Consider the following 22,113-nt stretch of genomic DNA (forward strand, 5'->3'; position numbering starts at 1 on the left):
TGTCAGAGACAGACAGCAAGGTTTATACAAATCTCCACTGTTGAAAACTAAATGTTAGTCTAAAAGAAATGTGAGATAATGTCTAGATGATTTTTATAGTGGAGATCATGTTTATAAAGTGCCTGACTGGGTTAATGAGACATTGCGCAGTCAGACGGAACAGTGTAAATAGGCATTTTAACGTCATAGCTGGTGGTAACTTGTGCAATAGACACCGGCAGGAATGCGGTTTTAACCAATCAGCATTCAGGATTAGACCCACCCGTTGTATAATGTAATATAATCGTCAGTGATGGCAGTAAGAAACCATAGATTGTTGAACCGTTTTTAAATATAAAATGATAAAAACAAGAGAATAATTGATAATTTCCTTCAGCAGACACTTGAGATGACAGACATAATGCACTTTGCTGTGATGGATTAATTCATTGCTTTTTGCACACTATCCACCCATTTCCTGTTGACCCGTCGTACATAACTGAGCATGTGCCAGAGAACATTGTGGGTCCCATAGGCCCCTTTCCCATCCACTTTGTAAACAGCCTCATTAACTGGCCACCCGATAGGCAATACAATGGAGAGTAATGCTGTGAAGGCTTGGATCTGTCCCATACATGACCAAGGAGAATAAAGTGGAGTTTTACAGATGTTCTTCAATGGTTTTAGAGTTTGTCGTTTTGAGGATGGACATGAAAAGTTCTAACCATCCAGTTCCATTGTGGTCCATCTGCATTGACAGAGCAAGAGGAGAGAGCACCTTTGTTGACATCATACAGCCTACACTGAAGTTGAGTTTGAGAGGACAAGTCACCCAAACATATTTTCTTATGGCTGTCCGTATGGCGACTTCCCCCTTCCCCCTAGGACCCCCCCTCCCTCCGTCCATCCTTGCGCCCCCCCCCCCCCCCCTCAGAACCAGAGAGGGATGTACAGCGTAGGGTGCCTTAGAGTGAGCCCTGGTCAGTTGCAACAGTGCAATAGCAGCTCTACCCGGACGTGTCAGGGAGGAGTCTCTTAAACCAGCGCCCCACTGCCACGTCCACCCTTATCACCAGGGTCACCCCCACCAGCACAAACACACTGCTCACCAGGAACCCTGAGGCCTCAAACATCAACCTGCAAATGTATAGGGAACATGTTAGAGAAGACATAATGCTTAATAGCATGTTAGAGAAGACATAATGCTTAATAGCATGTTAGAGAAGACATAATGCTTAATAGCATGTTAGAGAAGACAATGCTTAATAGCATGTTAGAGAATACATAATGCTTAATAGCATGTTAGAGAAGACAGATGACACATTTTGAGAGGATGATCAGGAACTTAAGACACACTCACACACTATAATTACAAGTGCAGTCACACAGAGTAGGAAGGAATGACACTAAAAGCCAATGCTGTGGTTACTGTGAGTTTGGAAAGGAACTTACTTGGGTGCAAAAACCTTCCACACCATTAGATGTCTCCTGAGGATAGCAGCTGCACAGACTGATGCAAAGACCTGAAAAGAGGGGAGAGGAGGTCCTGAGTCAATGGCAGAGCAGTGGTGTGTGTGTGTGTAGGGATGGGCACGCTAATTCTAATATCCGAATGGACGTTATTATTCAAACACTTGTAAGAGTATTCATTTTGATAAATGTAGGTCTATTTTAACAATGACAAAACTTTGTCTAAATTAAATTATCCAAGTTACCTTGTTATACACAAGCTTATATCATGACATTTGAAATTCTTTATTTAATAAAATAACACACTTGAAAATGTAGTGTTTTTGTACGGCGCATTGAGCTACTGCTGCTTCAGACGTCACATGGATGACAGTACATTGTTTACAGTTGTAAATGTAGCCTACAGTTCTGAGGACACACAAAGTGATTGTTTAAATATCAAGCTCATTTTCTTTCTCATGGACTATGGGTTATGGGTTGTGTTTTACATGAAAAGGCATTTTACTATTATAGCGCATTTAGCCCTCCAGTCAGCCCTGACAACGATATGCTATTTTCCCCACTTCAAATAACGATTAGCCTACAGGCGTGCACCAACAGAGACCTGACACAGATCAATGCAAAAATCTCACCAGAAAACTTTTTGGGAAACAGAATCAGTTCTATAATGGCAAACGTCAGACTTCTCTTTCACTGTTGCTGTTAGCCTAGGCTACTGTTAGCCAGAAACTACCGGAATAGCACCCTGAAAACAACTGCATACTGTTGTGGCATTTTGTGTCATTCTGATTGGTCAAGAGCAATATTTCTTTATTTAAAGAAAAAGAAAATATGCATGATATTATTTGAATAATGAATAGTGTTTACCTGTGCCCCGTTAATGAAGAGGTAGCGTGTTGCGAGCTGTAGAAGGGCAGAGCTGAACTGCTGGGGACTCTCCCTTAGTCTCATTTCCATGATAGCATTGTCCTCTCCTTCCTCCCCACCCCCTCCTCTTCCTCCTCGTCCAGCGCGCACCTCACAGACCAGCGGCCAGAAGAGAAGCAGCGGACAAGCCACTGCATTCACAAACATAAAGACACATCAGCATAAACTGAGCATCATATTCATGATCAATATTCAGGTACACTGTGTAGCCATCAATTAACTTAAGTGGTTGTCAGCATTGACATGTGGTACGGTATTACGCATAGACTGAAATAATGTCAGGAGTGATATGATTATAGCCATATTAACCACAATGTCAATCAACCTAGATACACATTAGTATTCTTACTGTACAACACAGCCCTGTGTGTGAACGGGTGAGTACCTGCGAAGAGGATGTGTGATGAGAAGGTGTTGAGGGTGACCAGTGAAGCGGGAAGTATGGTGCCCGTGTGCCCACCAGGGAAACCCACGAAGGCAGCAGCCCACTGGATGGATGGAAATGTGGGCAGATGGCCTGTGGCATGGAAGAACTGAGTGGCAGCCAGGGACCACAGCACTACCGGGGTCCAGGGCACAGAAAAGCCACCTGGCAGAGTGAGAGGGAGACAAGTCAAATCAAATTTTTATTGGTAGCATACACATATTTAGAAGATGTTATTGCGGGTGTAGCGAAATGCTTGTGTTCTTAGCTCCAACAGTGCAATAATATCTAACAATACACACAAATCTAAAAGAATGGAATTAAGAAATATAGAAATATTAGGACGAGCAATGTTGGAGTCTGTAGTATTTATGTACAGTTGAAGTCGGAAGTTTACATACACTTAGGTTGGAGTCATTAAAACTCATTTTTCAACCACTCCACAAATGTCTTGATAACAAACTATAGTTTTGGCAAGTCGGTTAGGACATCTACTTTGTGCATGACACAAGTCATTTTTCAAACAATTGTTTACAGACAGATTATTTCACTGTATAGAAATTCCAGTGGGTCAGAAGTTTACATACATTAAGTTGACGGTGCCTTTAAACAGCTTGGAAAATTCCAGAAAATGATGTCATGGCTTTAGAAGCTTCTGATAGGCTAATTGACATCTTTTGAGTCAATTGGAGGTGAACCTGTGGATGTATTTCAAGGCTTAACTTCAAACTCAGTGCCTCTTTGCTTGACATCATCGGAAAATCAAAAGAAATCAGCCAAAAAAATTGTTGACCTCCACAAGTCTGGTTCATCCTTGGGAGCAATTTCCAAACGCCTGAAGGTACCATGTTCATCTGTACAAACAATAGTACGCAAGTATAAACACCATGGGACCACGCAGCCGTCATACCGCTCAGGAAGGTGATGCATTCTGTCTCCTAGAGATGAACGTACTTTGCGAAAAGTGCAAATCAATCCCAGAACAGCAGCAAAGTACCTTGTGAAGATGCTGTAGGAAACACGTACAAAAGTATATATATCCACAGTAAAACGAGTCCTATATCGACATAACCTGAAAGGCCGCTCAACAAGGAAAAAGCCACTGCTCCAAAAACGCCAAAGAAAAGCCAGACTACGGTTTGCAACTGCACATGGGGACAAAGATCATACTTTTTGGAGAAATGTCCTCTGGTCTGATGAAACAAAAATAGAACTGTTGGACATAATGACCATCGTTATGTTTGGAGGAAAAAGGGGGACAATTGCAAGCCGAAGAACACCATCCCAACCGTGAAGCACAGGGGTGGCAGCATCATGCTGTTGAGGTGCTTTGCTGCAGGAGGGACTGGTGCACTTCACAAAATAGATGGCATCATGAGGAAGGAAAATTGTGTGGATATATTGAAGCAACATCTCAAGACATCAGTCAGGAAGTTAAAGCTTGGTTGCAAATGGGTCTTCCAAATGGACAATGACCCCAAGTATACTTCCAAAGTTGTGGCAAAATGGCTTAAGGACAACAAAGTCAAGGTATTGGAGTGGCCATCACAAAGCCCTGACCTCAAACCTATAGAAAATGTGGGCAGAACTGAAAATGTGTGTGCGAGCAAGGAGGCCTATAAACCTGACTCAGTTACACCAGCTCTGTCATAAGGAATGGGCCAAAATTCACCCAACTTATTGTGGGAAGCTTGTGGAAGGTTACCCGAAATGTTTGACACAAGTTAAACAATTTAAAGGCAATGCAACCAAATACTAATTGAGTGTATGTAAACTTCTGACCCACTGGGAATGTGATGAAAGACATAAAAGCTGAAATAAATCATTCTCTCTACTATTATTCTGACATTTCACATTCTTAAAATAAAGTGGTGATCCTAACTGACCTAAGACAGGGTACTTTTACTAGGATTAAATGTCAGGAATTGTGAAAAATGTATTTGGCTAAGATGTATGTAAACTTCGACTTTAACTGTATGTACAGTGCATTCGTAAAGTATTCAGACCCCTTGAATTTTTCCACATTTTGTTACGTTACAGCCTTATTCAAAAATTGATTAAATTGTTTTGTTTTACCTCAATCTACACACAATACCCCATAATGACAAAGCAAAAACAGGTTTTTTGAATTGCTTTCTAATATATTAACAATATAAAAATGAAATATCACATTTACATAAGTATTCAGACCCTTTCCTCAGTACTTTGTTGAAGCACCTTAGGCAGCGATTACAGCATCGAGTCTTCTTGGTTATGATGCTACAAGCTTGGCACACCTGTATTTGGGGAGTTTCTCCCATTCCTCTCTGCAGATCCTCTCAAGCTCTGTCAGATTGGATGGGGAGTGTCACTGCACAGCTTTTTCAGCTCTTTCCAGAGATGTTTGATTGGGTTCAAGTCCGGGCTCTCGCTGGGCCACTTAAGGACATTGAGACTTGTTCCGAAGCCACTCCTGCGTTGTCTTGGCTGTGTGCTTAGGGTCGTTGTCCTGTTTGAAGGTGAACCTTCGCCCCAGTCCGAGGACCTGAGCGCTCTGGAGTAGGTTTTCATCAAGGATCTATGTACTTTGCTCCGTTCATCTTTGCCTCGATTCTGACTAGTCTCCCAGTCCCTGCTGCTGAAAAACATCCCCACAGCATGATGCTGCCACCACCATGCTTCACCGTAGGGATGGTGCCAGGTTTCCCCCTGACGTGACGCTTGGCATTCAGGCCAAAGAGTTCAATCTTGGTTTCATTAGATCAGAGAATCTTGTTTCTCATGGTCTGAGAGTCTTCAGGTGCCTTTTGGCAAACTCCAAGCGGGCTGTCACGTGCCTTTTATTGAGGAGTGGCTTCTGTCTGGCCACTACACCATAAAGGCCTGATTGGTGGAGTGCTGCAGAGATGGTTGTCCTTCTGGAAGGTTCTCCCATCTCCACAGAGGAACTCTAAAACTCTGTCATAGTTTCTACATTGTAGAATAGTAGTGAAAACTTCAAAACTATGAAATAACACATATGGAATCATGAAAAAAAGTGTTAAACAAATCAAAAAAAGTGTTAAACAAATCAAAATATATTTGAGATTCTTCAAAGTAGCCACACGTAGCCTTGATGACAGCTTTGCACACTCTTGGCATTCTCTCAACCAGCTTCATGAGGTAGTCACATGGAATGCATTTAAATTAACAGGTGTGCCTTCTTAAAAGTTAATTTGTGGAATTTCTTGCCTTCTTAATGCGTTTGAGCCAATCAGTTGTGTTGTGACAAGATAGGGGTGGTATACAGAAGCCCTGTTTGGTAAAAGACCAAGTCCATATTATGGCAAGAACAGCTCAAATAAGCAAAGAGAAACGACTGTCCATCATTACTTTAAGACATGAAGGTCAGTCAATGCGGAAAGTTAAGAACTTTGAAGGTTTCTTCAAGTCCAGTCGCAAAAACCATCAAGCGCTATGATGAAAGTCGCTCTCATGAGGACTGACACATGAAAAGAAGACCCAGAGTTACCTCTGCTGCAGAGGATAAGTTCATTAGAGTTACCAGCCTCAGAAATTGCAGCCCATATAAATGCAATAAAAGGAACAGACATCTCAACATCAACTGTTCAGAGGAGACTGCGTGAATCCGGCCTTCATGGTCGATTTCTGCAAAGAAACCACTACTAAAGGACACCAATAAGAAGAAGAGACTTGCTTGGGCCAAGAAACACGAGCAATGGACATTAGACCGATGGAAATCTGTCCTTTGGTCTGGAGTCCAAATTGGAGATTTTTGGTTCCAACCACCGTGTCTTTGTGAGACGCAGAGTAAGTGAACGGATGATCTCCGCATTTGTAGTTCCCACGTGAAGCATGGAGGAGGTGGTGTAATGGTGCTTTGCTGGTGACACTGTCTGTGATTTATTTAGAATTCAAGGCACACTTAACCAGCATGGCTACCACAGCATTCTGCAGTGATACGCCATCCCATCTGGTTTGGGCTTAGTGAGACTATCATTTGTTTTTCAACAGGACAATGACCCAACACACCGCCAGGCTGTGTAAGGGCTATTTTACCAAGAAGGAGAGTGATGGAGTGCTGCATCAAATGACCTGGCCTCCACAATCACCCTACCTCTAACCAATTGAGATGGTCTGGATAAGAGCATCTGCTAAATGACGTAAATGTAAATGTAATGTAAATGTTTGTGATGAGGTGCAAAGTTGTCATCAAGGCAAAGGGTGGCTACTTTGAAGAATCTAAAATATATTTTGACTTTTTTAAACACTTTTTTGGTTACTACATGATTCCATATGTGTTATTTCATAGTTTTGATGTCTTCCCTATTATTCTACAATGTAGAAAACAGTAAAAAGAATGAAAAACCCTGGAATGAGTAGGTGTGTCCAAACTTTTAACTGGTACTGTGTGTGTGTGTGTGTGTGTGTGTGATGTATATATATATATATATATGATGGGGTGTATAGACATTATGGACAGTATATGGATAGAATATGTAGTATATCTGAAGAATAGTATATGTACAGCAATAGTTAAATAGGATAGGACTACAATACAGTATATACATATGAAGTGGGTAAAAGAGTATGTAAACATTATTAAAGTAACTCGTGTTCAATGACTATGTACATAGGGCAGCAGCCTCTAAGGTGCATGGTAAAGTAACCAGGTGGTAGCCGGCCAGTGACTAAAGTTCAGGGCAGGGTACAAATAAGTCAGGGCAAACTAAATAAAGCCATAATCAATATCTCTAGAAGTTAGTTTGAGACAAACATGCAACATATGCAAAAGTAAAAATTATAGGCATGTTATAAAAGACAAAAAGAGGACCAAATAGTCAGACCATTGATCACACACTGTGAGCAGCTTACCAGAGTGTGTCCCCTGCAGGGCGTTGAGGGTAGTGGAGGAGGCGTGCATCTGCAGCAGGGCTCCCATCTCCAGGAGCAGCAGCAGGAAGGCCAGGGACATGCCCTCTGGATGCAGCAGCAGCAGGCCCATCCCCAGCAGGCCGCACAGCAGGACCACGGGGGCCGAGTAGACTGTACCCAGCCCGTAGGCCTCCACGGCAGGCCGGTCACCCCCCTCAGGAACCCTGGCTGGTTCTCCATCCTCCAGGGAGCGGCGCATGCGCTGGTAGAGCTGGGGGATAAGGTGGTGCAGCTCTGCCTGGGTGCTGATGCCAGTGCTGGCCCGGTAGCGGGGTGGGGGGAGCGATACAGGGCTTCGGACAGGGGCTGCAGCCCTGGTCTTGATAAATACGGTGAGCGGGTCCAGCCATAGCAGGGCCAGCCCTAGGCCCAGCAGAGAGAAGGCAACCCTGGGGAGGGCCCGCTGGCCTAGGCTGATCAGCTCAGCCAGGTTCCTAAAGCTGTCCTCCGGGGTGGCAGACACAGCCCAGTGGAGCCCCAAACAGACAGACAGCAGAGGCAGGATCCAGCGGGCCGTGAACACCGTGCCACCAGGGCTGTTCAGGTTGCCATAGTGCCGCAGCCAGCGCCGCAGCAGGTAGGTCCAGGCGCCCAGAGAGGCCAGAGACAGGATATAGTGCAGGTTCTTCAGACGGCTGTCCTGCACCCGTGACAGAGGGGAGAGGAACGGGGAGGGCTGGCAGGAGCCCTGCTCCTCACGACAGCCGTGGAAGAAGAGGGAGAGGTAGAGAGAGCCCACTAGCACCCCCAAGCAGGCCAGGAAGGTGCTGCACTCCCTCCTCATGGCTAAGGGGGACAGGACCGGGGAGGGCAGCAGCCCGGCGGGTTTCAGGGGATCATGGACAGGGGGTAGCAGGAGGCCGTCCCAGTTGAGATGGAAGGGGACATAGAGGCTCAGGGAGAAGAGCATAAAGGTGACCACACGGCCCTCTGCTATTACATAGCTGTCAGACAGCAGGGAGGCACAGCGCAGGAGGAGCACCAGGAGGGGAGGGGTTAATAAGAAGCGAGGCGGGGTCAGCCAGCCACGCCTTGGGGCCACCTCTCCAACCTCAGCCGCTGCAGTCTTCCTGGCCCGTCGGGCTCTCCAGAGGACCAGTACCTCAGAGGAGAGGGCTGCAGCCGCCAGGCACCAGGACCCCTCAGCATAGCCCTGGGTGAACAGCTGACATGCAGCTACACACACCCCCACCACAGTGGCTGCCACCAGAGGGACCCTCAGCAGACCACTCTCCCTCACCAGCACAGAGGACATCTCAGAGAGGACGTAACACAGCACGCAGGCACATGCCAGGATAGCTATGCCGGCAGCCATCTTGGCTGGGTTGAAGCGGGCCCAGGTGGCGCGGCAGGTGTCCCGGACAGAGGTCAGGTACCCTTGCAGGGAGGCCACTAGTTCTGGGGTGGGAGAGCGGCCCTCTTTGACGGTGCTGAGATACTTGGAGGAGAGGTCGGAGAAGTCTGCCTGCAGCTGAGACAGCCTCTCTGGAGGGATGTCTTTGGCCATGCTGGAATAGGTCTCCAGGAAACGGTTGACCTTCAAAAAAGACAAAAGGGTCAAATTAATAATTTGTGTGGTCACGATACCAGAATTTTGCCTTCGATACCGATACCAGGTTTAGTATCACGATACTCGATACCATCACCATGCTCGATACCAAAACGATACCACGTCAAAACAAGGCGTATTAGCCAAAGTCACAAAATGGGACTTGATCCAGAAATATCTTTTGAGTTCAATATTATATGTAATTTTTCAGAGATAGCCATGTATGCATTAATGAATCAATTTTACAATCAATTTGACTTTGTTTTTACCAATATACAGTACCAGTCAAAACTTTGGACACACCTACTCATTCAAGGGTTTTTCTTTATTTTTACATTGTAGAATAATAGTGAAGACATCAAACCTATGAAATAACACACATGGAATCATGTAGTAACCAAAAAAGTGTTAAACAAATCAAAATATATTTTATATTTGAGATTCTTCAAAGTAGCCACCCTTTGCCTTGATGACAGCTTTGCACACTCTTGGCATTCTCTCAACCAGCTTCACCTGGAATGCTTTTCCAACAGTCTTGAAGGAGTTCCCACATATGCTGAGCACTTGTTGGCTGCTTTTCCTTCACTCTGCCGTCCAACTCATCCCAAACCATCTCAATTGGGTTGAGGTCGGAGGATTGTGGAGGCCAGGTAATCTGATGCAGCACTCCATCACTCTCCTTCTTGGTCAAATAGCCCTTACACAGCCTGGAGGTGTGTTGAGTCATTGTCCTGTTGAAAAACAAATGATAGTCCCACTAAGCCCAAACCAGATGGGATGGCGTATCGCTGCAGAATGCTGTGGTAGCCATGCTGGTTAAGTGTGCATTGAATTCTAAATAAATCACAACTGATTGGCTCAAACACATTAAGAAGGAAAGAAATTCCACAAATGTCTTTTAACAAGGCACACCTGTTAATTGAAATGCATTCCAGGTGAGTACCTCATGAAGCTGGTTGAGAGAATGCCAAGAGTGTGCAAAGCTGTCATCAAGGTAAAGGGTGGCTATTTGAAGAATCTCAAATATAAATTATACTTTGATTTGTTTAACACTTTTTTGGTTACTACATGATTCCATATGTGTCACTTGGCTCTGTCATATCCTCACATGGTCTCTCCTATCATTGCTACGCAGACGACACACAATTCATTTTCTCCTTTCCCCCTTCTGATAACCAGGTGGCGAATCGCATCTCTGCATGTCTGGCAGACATATAAGTGTGGATGTCGGATCACCACCTCAAGCTGAACCTCGGCAAGACGGAGCTGCTCTTCCTCCCGGGGAAGGACTGCCCGCTCCATCATCTCGCCATCACGGTTGACAACTCCATTGTGTCCTCCTCCCAGAGTGCAAAGAACCTTGGCGTGACCCTGGACAACACCCTGTCATTCTCCGCTAACATTACATTTACATTTACATTTTAGTCATTTAGCAGACGCTATTATCCAGAGCGACTTACAGTTAGTGAATACATATATATATTTTTTTTATACTGGCCCCCCGTGGGAATCAAACCCACAACCCTGGCGTTGCAAACACCATGCTCTATCAACTGAGCTACATCCCTGCCGGCCATTCCCTCCCCTACCCTGGACGACGCTGGGCCAATTGTGCGCCGCCCATGAGTCTCCCGGTCGCGGCCGGCTGCGACAGAGCCTGGATTCGAACCAGGTTCTCTAGTGGCACAGTTAGCACTGCGATGCAGTGCCTTAGACCACTGCGCCACTCAGGAGTATCAAAGCGGTGACCCGATCCTGCAGGTTCATGCTCTACAACATTCGCAGAGTATGACCCTACCTTACACAGAAAGCGGCGCAGGTCCTAATCCAGGCACTTGTCATCTCCCGTCTGGATTACTGCAACTCGCTGTTGGCTGGGCTCCATGCCTGTGCCATTAAACCCCTACAACTTATCCAGAACGCTGCAGCCCGTCTGGTGTTCAACCTTCCCAAGTTCTCTCATGTCACCCCGCTCCTCCGCACACTCCACTGGCTTCCAGTTGAGACTCGCATCTACTACAAGACCATGGTGCTTGCCTACGGAGCTGTGAGGGGAACGGCACCTCCTTACCTTCAGGCTCTGATCAGACCCTACATCCAAACGAGGGCACTACGTTCATCCACCTCTGGCCTGCTAGCTCCCCTACCTCTACGGAAGCACAGTTCCCGCTCAGCCCAGTCAAAGCTATTCGTTGCTCTGGCACCCCAATGGTGGAACAAGCTCCCCCACGACAGCGGAGTCACTGACCACCTTCCGGAGACACTTGAAACCCTACCTCTTTAAGGAATACTTGGAATAGTATAAAGTAATCCTTCTACCTCCCCCACACAAAAAAATATACAGTGGGGAAAAAAAGTATTTAGTCAGCCACCAATTGTGCAAGTTCTCCCACTTAAAAAGATGAGAGAGGCCTGTAATTTTCATCATATGTACACGTCAACTATGACAGACAAATTGAGATTTTTTTCCTCCAGAAAATCACATTGTAGGATTTTTAATGAATTTATTTGCAAATTATGGTGGAAAATAAGTATTTGGTCACCTACAAACAAGCAAGATTTCTGGCTCTCACAGACCTGTAACTTCTTCTTTAAGAGGCTCCTCTGTCCTCCACCCATTACCTGTATTAATGGCACCTGTTTGAACTTGTTATCAGTATAAAAGACACCTGTCCACAACCTCAAACAGTCACACTCCAAACTCCACTATGGCCAAGACCAAAGAGCTGTCAAAGGACACCAGAAACACAATTGTAGACCTGCACCAGGCTGGGAAGACTGCATCTGCAATAGGTAAGCAGCTTGGTTTGAAGAAATCAACTGTGGGAGCAATTATTAGGAAATGGAAGACATACAAGACCACTGATAATCTCCCTCGATTTGGGGCTCCACGCAAGTTCTCACCCCGTGGGGTCAAAATGATCACAAGAACGGTGAGCAAAAATCCCAGAACCACACGGGGGGACCTAGTGAATGACCTGCAGAGAGCTGGGACCAAAGTAACAAAGCCTACCATCAGTAACACACTACGCCGCCAGGGACTCAAACCCTGCTTAAGCCAGTACATGTCCAGGCCCGTCTGAAGTTTGCTAGAGTGCATTTGGATGATCCAGAAGAGGATTGGGAGAATGTCATATGGTCAGATGAAACCAAAATATAACTTTTTGGTAAAAAGTCAACTCGTCGTGTTTGGAGGACAAAGAATGCTGAGTTGCATCCAAAGAACACCATACCTACTGTGAAGCATGGGGGTGGAAACATCATGCTTTGGGGCTGTTTTTCTGCAAAGGGACCAGGACGACTGATCCGTGTAAAGGAAAGAATGAATGGGGCCATGTATCGTGAGATTTTGAGTGAAAACCTCCTTCCATCAGCAAGGGCATTGAAGATGAAACGTGGCTGGGTCTTTCAGCATGACAATGATCCCAAACACACCGCCCGGGCAACGAAGGAGTGGCTTCGTAAGAAGCATTTCAAGGTCCTGGAGTGGCCTAGCCAGTCTCCAGATCTCAACCCCATAGAAAATCTTTGGAGGGAGTTGAAAGTTCGTGTTGCCCAGCGACAGCCCCAAAACATCACTGCTCTAGAGGAGATCTGCATGGAGGAATGGGCCAAAATACCAGCAACAGTGTGTGAAAACCTTGTGAAGACTTACAGAAAACGTTTGACCTGTGTCATTGCCAACAAAGGGTATATAACAAAGTATTGAGAAACTTTTGTTATTGACCAAATACTTATTTTCCACCATATTTTGCAAATAAATTCATAAAAAAATCCTACAATGTGACTTTCTGGGGAAAAAATTCTCATTTTGTCTGTCATAGTAGACGTGTACCTATGATGAAAATTACAGGCCTCTCTCATCTTTTTAAGTGGGAGAACTTGCACAATTGGTGGCTGACTAAATACTTTTTTCCCCCACTGTATATATAAAAATAAAATAAATAAAAAGTGGTTGTCCCACTGGCTATCATAAATTGAATGCCCAATTTGTAAGTCGCTCTGGATTAGAGCGTCTGCTAAATGATGTAAATGTAAATGTGTTAATTCATAGTTTTGATGTCTTCACTATTATTCTACAATGTAAAAAATTGTAAAAATAAAGAAAAACCCTTGAATGAGTAGGTGTGTCCAAACTTTTGACTGGTAGTGTATAGTGAACAGAAATATAAACGCAACATGTAAAGTGTTGGTCCCATGTTACATGAGCTTAAATAAAAGATCCCAGAAATTATTTTGTGCACAAATTTGTTTACATCCCTGTTAGTGAGCATTTCTCCTTTACCAAGATAATCCATCCACAGGTGTGGCATATCAAGAAGCTGATTAAACAGCATGCTCATTACACATGTAACCACGCCAGCCTAGGGCCTCCACATCCGGCTTCTTCACCTGCGGGATCGTCTGAAACTGAGGAGTATTTCTGTCTGTAATAAAGCTCTTTTGTGGGGAAAAACTCATTCTGATTGGCTGGGCCTGGTTCCCCAGTGGGTGGGCCTGGCTCCCATGTGGATGGGCCTATGCCCTCCCAGGCCCCCACATGGACTAATTTATTTATTTCAATTGACTGAAATTGTTGCATGTTGCGTTTATATATTTATATTCAGTATAACTACATAACATAATAATAGTAATCATTTATTTGAATGGTAAATCTCTATTGATAAACTGGGTAAATCAAGATATAGCCTAGGCATATCCACATTACAGGTGAATGCATATTCAATAGGAGTGCGTGCATTGAGTTATTGAGCTTGTTTTGGCTGATTTCAAGGGGCTATAGACATAAAACAATCTGTTTCCTTTCCATTTGGGACTTATTGTATTGAACTGATCAACAACATTTGCATAGAAGTGCGCAATGTCTCTAAGACCTAATTACTTAATTCACACACAGTGAGAGAGACAGGAGAGACGTGGCTGAGGCGAGGGAGACGAAGTGAATGAATAAAAAAATGTGGCAATGACTATGGTTTTTGTCGACAATTAGCTTTAAAACCAACATATTTTGTATTATGATTTGCATATTATCACAAACAAAGTACTAGGGTCATGAATTGATGTTAGCTTCGCCTGTAAGCTAGCAAGGAAAGTTAGCCTTCAAAGCTGGAAGCTACCTGTATCTTATTGCATTGTAAAGTGTTCTAGCCTGTAGTGGAAATTGTTTTCTGAACAGTAATTAACAGTTGCAACATTTCTACATGCCGTGTTATTCAAGTGTGTTAACTTCTGTACAGCATGAGTGGGACGCTAACATGATGCAGCCCAGACTCCCAGTGAGTGAAGCGGTTCCTCAGGAAAGGCTAAAGCTAGCAATGAGTAAGTGGAGCAGGCACGGTGAGCTCGCGCTATAAGAGGACATCAGCTGCGCTGATAGACAGAGTTGATCCTCTCTAATATCAGTACATGACGTGAGACACATTTGATAGAAGTACTGAAAGTAACAATAATTCTAGTACCGAATTGTTTTCCATGTTCTAGTATCAAAAAAGTACAGAAGTTTCGGTATACCGTGCAACACTATCAATAATACAAAATAATATAATCTAGTATTCATGGTTAAAATATGCACAGATATGTGCAATCAATTGTAATGTTCAACATACAGTGAGGGGGAAAAAGTATTTGATCCCCTGCTGATTTTGTACGTTTGTCCACTGACAAAGACATGATCAGTCTATAATTTTAATGGTAGGTTTATTTGAACAGTGAGAGACAGAATAACAACAAAAAAATCCAGAAAAACACATGTCAAAAATGTTATAAATTGATTTGCATTTTAATGAGGGAAATTAATATTTGACCCCCTCTCAATCAGAAAGATTTCTAGCTCCCAGGTGTCTTTTATACAGGTAACGAGCTGAGATTAGGAGCACACTCTTAAAGGGAGTGCTCCTAATCTCAGCTTGTTACCTGTATAAAAGACACCTGTCCACAGAAGCAATCAATCAATCAGATTCCAAACTCTCCACCATGGCCAAGACCAAAGAGCTCTCCAAGGATGTCAGGGACAAGATTGTAGACCTACACAAGGCTGGAATGGGCTACAAGACCATCGCCAAGCAGCTTGGTGAGAAGGTGACAACAGTTGGTGCGATTATTCGCAAATGGAAGAAACACAAAATAACTGTCAATCTCCCTCTGCCTGGGGCTCCATGCAAGATCTCACCTCGTGGAGTTGCAATGATCATGAGAACGGTGAGGAATCAGCCCAGAACTACACAGGAGGATCTTGTCAATGATCTCAAGTCAGCTGGGACCATAGTCACCAAGAAAACAATTGGTAACACACTACGCCGTGAAGGACTGAAATCCTGCAGCGCCCGCAAGGTCCCCCTGCTCAAGAAAGCACATATACAGGGCCGTCTGAAGTTTCTGAATGATTCAGAGGAGAACTGGGTGAAAGTGTTGTGGTGAGACGAGACCAAAATCGAATTCTTTGGCATCAACTCAACTCGCCGTGTTTGGAGGAGGAAACATTATGCTTTGGGGGTGTTTTTCTGCTAAGGGGACAGGACAACTTCACTGCATCAAAGGGACGATGGACGGGGCCATGTACCGTCAGATCTTGGGTGAGAACCTCCTTCCCTCAGCCAGGGCATTGAAAATGGGTCGTGGATGGGTATTCCAGCATGACAATGACCCAAAACACACAGGCAAGGCAACAAAGGAGTGGCTCATGAGCACATTAAGGTCCTGGAGTGGCCTAGCCAGTCTCCAGACCTTAATCACATAGAAAATCTGTGGAGGGAGCTGAAGGTTCGAGTTGCCAAACGTCAGCCTCGAAACCTTAATGACTTGGAGAAGATCTGCAAAGAGGAGTGGAACAAAATCCCTCCTGAGATGTGTGCAAACCTGGTGGCCAACTACAAGAAACGTCTGACCTCTGTGATTGCCAACAAGGGTTTTGCCACCAAGTACTAAGTCATGTTTTGCAGAGGGGTCAAATACGTATTTCCCTCATTAAAATGCAAATCAATTTATAACATTTTTAACATGCGTTTTTCTGGATTTTTTGTTGTTATTCTGTCTCTCACTGTTCAAATAAACCTACCATTAAAATTATAGACTGATCATGTCTTTGTCAGTGGACAAACGTACAAAATCAGCAGGGGATCAAATACTTTCTTCCCCTCACTGTACATCAAGTGTGCATCTGACATGATAACAGATCTACGGGATTACCTGTTTGGCATTGATCCACAGTGCCTCCGCCTGGCTGAGACCTGCTGGTGCACCTCCTGACTGCCTGTTTGCAGGGAACAGAGGCAGCAGGACCTGTCCCACACTGCTGTAGGGGATGGGGATGCCCAGGAGCAGGGCCAGGGTAGGCACCAGGTCTGTCTGGGGCACCACCTCAGGATCACTCTACAGGGAGACAAAACAAAGGTAATTCAATGTGGAATGATCAATGCCAGACAGATCAATGCAACACTCACAATCATTTCATGATTGTTGAGGATATCATAGGAATGGTGGGAATGTGCAGCTGCTATACTCACCTGGGAAGGGGATGCTGGAAAGAGGGGAGAGGGGCTGTAGAGGAAGATGGCAGCATCGGTCTCCTGCTGGCTCTCTCCCCCGTGGTCACCGGTATCTGTCATACCGTGATCTCCCATCACCACTAACAGGGTGTCATTCTGCAGCCGATCAAGCACAGATCTAGGGGACAAAACAATAGTCAGACTGGTAGTGCCATGGTATGTCATCTGACATACCGCACAGAGTATTTTAGAGGGCATTGTACAAATGCAATCCTAAAGATAGTCCTTTAAAATGGCATTGATATTAAATTCTGTACTATTGTATGTGAGAGATTATGATATAGCCTAGTACTACTGTGGAATACGCCAGGAGACCTAATAATTCCCACTGACCTGATGACCCCATCCATCTGAGTGAGCTTGTCAGCCATGGCCGGGTGGTCAGGACCAAACCTGTGGCCACAGTGATCCACCCCCAGGAAGTGAGCTACCAGCACGTCCCAGTCATCACTTACCACTGAGGAAGAGAAGAGAGATGGATGGGGAGATGTGAAGGAGAAGTCCAATACTGTACAGCACACATGCAAATGTGTCTGGCTGTCTGCCAATGCTTACTGATGTTGTACAGGTGCTGCAGAATTCCATTGTCCACTGTGTGCAGATCCTTGACATTGAAAGAGGGGAAGGGCAGGGAGCGGTGGAACTTTTTTGGGAAGAGACTTTCCCATGTGTCATCACCCATGAAGACCACTCTCTTGCCTATAGAAAGGAGAAAGGGAATAATCAAGCAAAGCTGAGTTCAAATTTTCATCACGTCCCATCTGTGCCTTTGAGTATAAGCTTGAATTTTTTTTACTTACAGGATAGCAAATTGAACCAGACTTTATAGACTGTCACTCACCCACTTCTGCTAGCTGGTGAACTAGGTTGTCCTCAAGGATAGCGCTGGAGGCAAAGTTATTGCCCACATCAATGAAGGTGGGCAGGGAGCCCGTGGTGAAGCCCTTGATCCTCTGCATGGTGGTGGTGGGGGGGTCAGCACGGAACGGGAACAGACGGGCATGGGTGGGCTTTGATGAGGTCACTTCCTCCAGCACAGGCAGCTTGTTCTCGAAAGGGCGGGGCTCTTTTTTCGCAGGGTCAAAGCGGGCAAAGTCGATCTTCAGGGCGTCTATGATGAGAACCACAGCCCTGCGGAAGCGTGGCTGTCCTTGGCAGAAGTCCCCCTGCTGGCCCCCTGGCAGCAAAACATCCCCACAGGTGCTGGTCCGGTTAACCTCCAGCCTCACCAGCAGGAAGCCGCCAACAAACAGGAAGATCCCCACGTAGAACATGGCACACAGCCACAGGAGCAGAACTAGGATGGGGAGTCTCTTCATCCTAGGGACTTATCATAGACTGTATATGGGCCAAATGCATGAGTGTAGAAACAACTTGCTGATTGTAGCTGTAATCTTGTTCATGCCATAAAAATGTCAATAGACAAACGATAATCACAGTAATTGCTATAGTGGCAGCATTTCTAATGTGATTTTAAAATAGTACGGAATCTTGCAACATATGTACAGATTCAACCTCTATGTAACCGTATGCCACCACTAACAGCAAACTGGCTAACGTTCGCTAGCTACTGGTACACAAGAAGTGCCATAGCATCCATAACGATGGGCCAAAAAGTGAAATTATCTGATGTGTTTTTCCCTTAAGGCTGGCTTCGTTAGAATTCAAGTTAGCGAGCTAGATTAGCTAACTTGTTACCACGTAGCTATTTACATGATCTGTTTTAAATGCAACAGCCATACCGCTAATCAATTGCTAGTGCTAGCTAGCCTAGCTACCAACCTGTACCGTTACTAGCTAACGTTACTGACCTTGTAGCGCTCCGTTTTGTCCTCTCTCAGGCAGGGCCAGTCGACAACGAGTGTATACACAACAGCCAGCAGCGAGAAAGGTGCCTCAGGTACACACAGTGCGATAATACTCCCTCTTACCTTCATTGGGACTCCAGCTCAGCTATTCATTCAACTGCCAGCGCCTTGCAAAGCGGAAGCGCATGTCCCTACACGGTCACCTCTCGCTGTAACCCCACTTCCAGCCTATACTTCTTCTTCTTTGATATTATTGCGGTCCGCAAACAAATGTTATAGGTGCATGCTGCAACCTACTGTATTGGCTGTGTATCTGCCTAATATTCTGTAGTACGAATTTATTAAACTTTGTTAAAAAATTGCCCTACCAACTAGCCCTGCACCCATTAAAATCTCACCACTATTCCACTACTTTGGCCCAATCTGATCCTACTCCGGGCCAGCAGCCTGGGAGGACAGGACACTATCGTTAAAAACAGTGGTGACCCATCATTCAGGGCAGGTGGGGCAGAGCGTAGCAGTTGGTAATGTTCTCTAGTTGTGCCGTGATTGGCCCAGTGTTCTGTCACTCATGGGGACACTACAGTCACCGCCAAATCTTAGGGTAGAGCTCGAAATTCAAGCTCCCTAAAATGACGTCAAATCACATTATATCTACGTTAGCTTTGATTGGACTGATCACGTCAACATCATACTTTCAAAATCTTAGCTAGCAGTCATCATCATGAATCAAGTCGACAATCTACTGGCAAGTCCTTTTTAATCATTGTCATATGAAGAGAAATAATGAAGAGAAATTATAGATAAAACGTATCGGTGCTCATCGGCCATTGGACATAAACATTACACAACAAGTTGGAAATCGCAAATTCAACAATGAGTGGTTTGGAAGGAATCAGTGGCTAACTGCAAGCATTGCAAAGCAATCACTAGCCTGCTATTCAGTGGAGTGGGTGTGTGGTCCCAAGTCTGGGTTTAAGGGTCTCTTTTCCAAGCTTAAATGATAAACATTCAACATTGGCCATGCTGTCAATTCAGCATGATTTCTGCCGCGCTCAAACAACTGTTAACTCGGAACTGGGAAATCTGACATCAGTGAGTTCAAGAGAACTGGGAACTCGGGGGAAAAACGAGCTTAAAATAAGTTTTGAATGGTCATCCAACTCGGAATTGTAAGTCGGGAACTTGGGCCTCTTTCTAGAGCTATGACCTGAAGCTCACTGACGTCATCATGATTCGACCTTGTTCCCAGTTGTCTTGAAAGCACCATAAATCCAGAGAATGCCAGACTTTGATGACAAAGTTTGATGACAAAATTTGCTCACGAAGGACTCACCCTAATAATTTGGTTTATTTTCCCCTCTTAATTTTGCCTACTGTTCTGACTTGGTGGTGCACATGTAGCCTATAACCTGTTATAGAGAAATGTAATTATTGAATATTGTAAGAGCTTTCATTGTCTGCTTATATGCCCCCTTTATTTATCCTATGGTTCTGACTTGGTGTACAGGGAGAATACTGTAAGAATGGCCAATGTTCTGAATTCTGTTGCTGTACATTTCAAAAGTGCTGAACAAAATGTTATATTGACGACGTCCATCCTAGATGGCTCATTAATGTCTTAATCGAAATTACATATTGCCTCTTATCCGCTTGTCGTCCCCTTATGCCATAGTTTGTATCAAATCAAATTAAATCACATTTTATTTGTCACATACACGTGTTTAGCAGATGTTATAGCGGGTGTAGCGAAATGCATGTGCTTCTAGCTCCGACAGTGCAGTAATATCTAACAAGTAATACCTAACCATTTCACAACATATACCTAATACACACAAAACTAGTAAGGAATGGAAAATATACATATATGGACAAGCAATGACAATGACAGAGCGGCATGGACTAAGATACAGTAGAATATTATAGAATAGAATGCAGTATATACATATGAGATGAGTAGTGCAAGGTATGTAAACATTATTAAAGTGACTGTAAACATTATTAAAGTGACTAGTGTTCAATTTCTTAAAGTGGCCAGTGATTTCAATAGGCAGCAGCAGCCTCTAATGTGCTAGTGATGGCTATTTAACAGTCTGATGGCCTTGAGATAGAAGCTGTTTTTCATTCTCTCGGGCCCAGCTTTGATGCACCTGTACTGACCTCGCCTTCTGGATGATAGCGGGGTGAACAGGCAGTGGCTCGGGTGGTTGATGTCCTTGATGATCTTTTTGGCCTTCCTATGACATCGGGTGCTGTATGTGTCTTGGAGGGTGGGAAGTTTGCCCCCGATAATGCGTTCAGCAGACCGCACCACCCTCTGGAGAGCCATGTGGTTGCGGGCGGTGCAGTTGCTGTACCAGGTGTTGATACAGCCTGACAGGATGCTCTCAATTGTGCATCTGTAAAAGTTTGTGAGGGCTTTAGGTGCCAAGACAAATTTCTTCAACCTCCTGAGGTTGAAGAGGCTCTGTTGCGCCTTCTTCACCACACTGTCTGCGTGGGTGGACCATTTCAGTTTGTCGGTGATGTGTACACCAAGGAACTTGAAGCTTTCCACCTTCTCCACTGCGGTCCCATCTATGTGGATAGGGGGGTGCACCCTCTGCTGTTTCCTGAAGTCCACGATCATCTCCTTTGTTTTGTTGACGTTGAGTGAGAGGTTATTTTCCTGGCACCACACTCCCAGAGCCCTCACCTCCTCCCTGTAGGCGGTCTCATCATTGTTGGTAATCAAGCCAACTACTGTTGTGTCGTCTGCAAACTTGATGATTGAGTTGGAGGCGTGTATAAACCTTTATGATGAAAATACAGCGTCAGCAGTTCTCCTTGGTCACACAGCATAATTAGCAACGTTTACTCGACACAACATTTACATATACATTTTAGTCATTTAGCAGACGCTCTTATCCAGAGCGACTTACAGTTAGTGAATTTTTTATTTTTTTTATACTGGCCCCCCGTGGGAATCGAACCCACAACCCTGGCGTTGCAAACGCCATGCTCTATCAACTGAGCTACATCCCTGCCGGCCATTCCCTCCCCTACCCTGGACGACGCTGAGCCAATTGTGCGCCGCCCATGAGTCTCCCGGTCGCGGCCGGCTGGGACAGAGCCTGGATTCGAACCAGGATCTCTAGTGGCACAGTTAGCACTGCGATGCAGTGCCTTAGACCACTGTGCCACGCAGTCATGGGTGAACAGGGAGTACAGGAGGGGGCTGAGCACGCACCATTGTGGGGCCCCAGTGTTGAGGATCAACGAAGTGGAGATGCTGTTTCCTACCTTCACCACCTGTCAGTAGAAACCACATTTGTTTAAGCAAGTCAACCATATCAGCTATGTTTTTTTTAAAGGCAGTAAATGAGGATGAATGAACTGTTTTGCTGCCAGACAAGGCTCCGCTGATAGCCAGGTGTAGCAGTGGTAAGGTGTTGGGACTACTGTTGGACTCTGCTGTTGGGACAGCTTTATGTAGGCCCTAACAGTTTGGGGGCACCG

General features: G+C 45.0%; 1 protein-coding gene across 3 annotated transcripts; it reads right to left on the reverse strand.

Moving 5' to 3' along the window:
- Window positions 1–913: 913 nt before the first annotated feature.
- On the reverse strand, window positions 914–18,854 carry pigo (phosphatidylinositol glycan anchor biosynthesis, class O). Of its 3 annotated transcripts, none has more exons than XM_041898197.2 (11): window positions 18,739–18,854; window positions 17,649–18,145; window positions 17,363–17,506; window positions 17,141–17,264; window positions 16,766–16,925; window positions 16,449–16,631; window positions 7,655–9,251; window positions 2,762–2,965; window positions 2,317–2,507; window positions 1,432–1,502; window positions 914–1,116 (listed from the first exon to the last, which is right to left on the reverse strand). In XM_041898197.2, exons 2-11 carry the CDS (start codon window positions 18,124–18,126, stop codon window positions 987–989), a joined length of 3,282 nt encoding a protein of 1,093 aa, XP_041754131.2. In that variant the 5' UTR covers window positions 18,127–18,145; window positions 18,739–18,854; the 3' UTR covers window positions 914–986. The 3 variants fall into 3 exon arrangements, with proteins under 3 accessions (XP_041754131.2, XP_041754130.2, XP_041754129.2); XM_041898196.2 differs by having other exon boundaries at window positions 17,649–18,134; window positions 18,619–18,854; XM_041898195.2 differs by having other exon boundaries at window positions 18,619–18,854.
- Window positions 18,855–22,113: the final 3,259 nt, after the last annotated feature.

This window comes from Coregonus clupeaformis, chromosome 15 (genome assembly GCF_020615455.1).
Source record: "Coregonus clupeaformis isolate EN_2021a chromosome 15, ASM2061545v1, whole genome shotgun sequence".
NCBI lineage: Eukaryota > Metazoa > Chordata > Actinopteri > Salmoniformes > Salmonidae > Coregonus > Coregonus clupeaformis.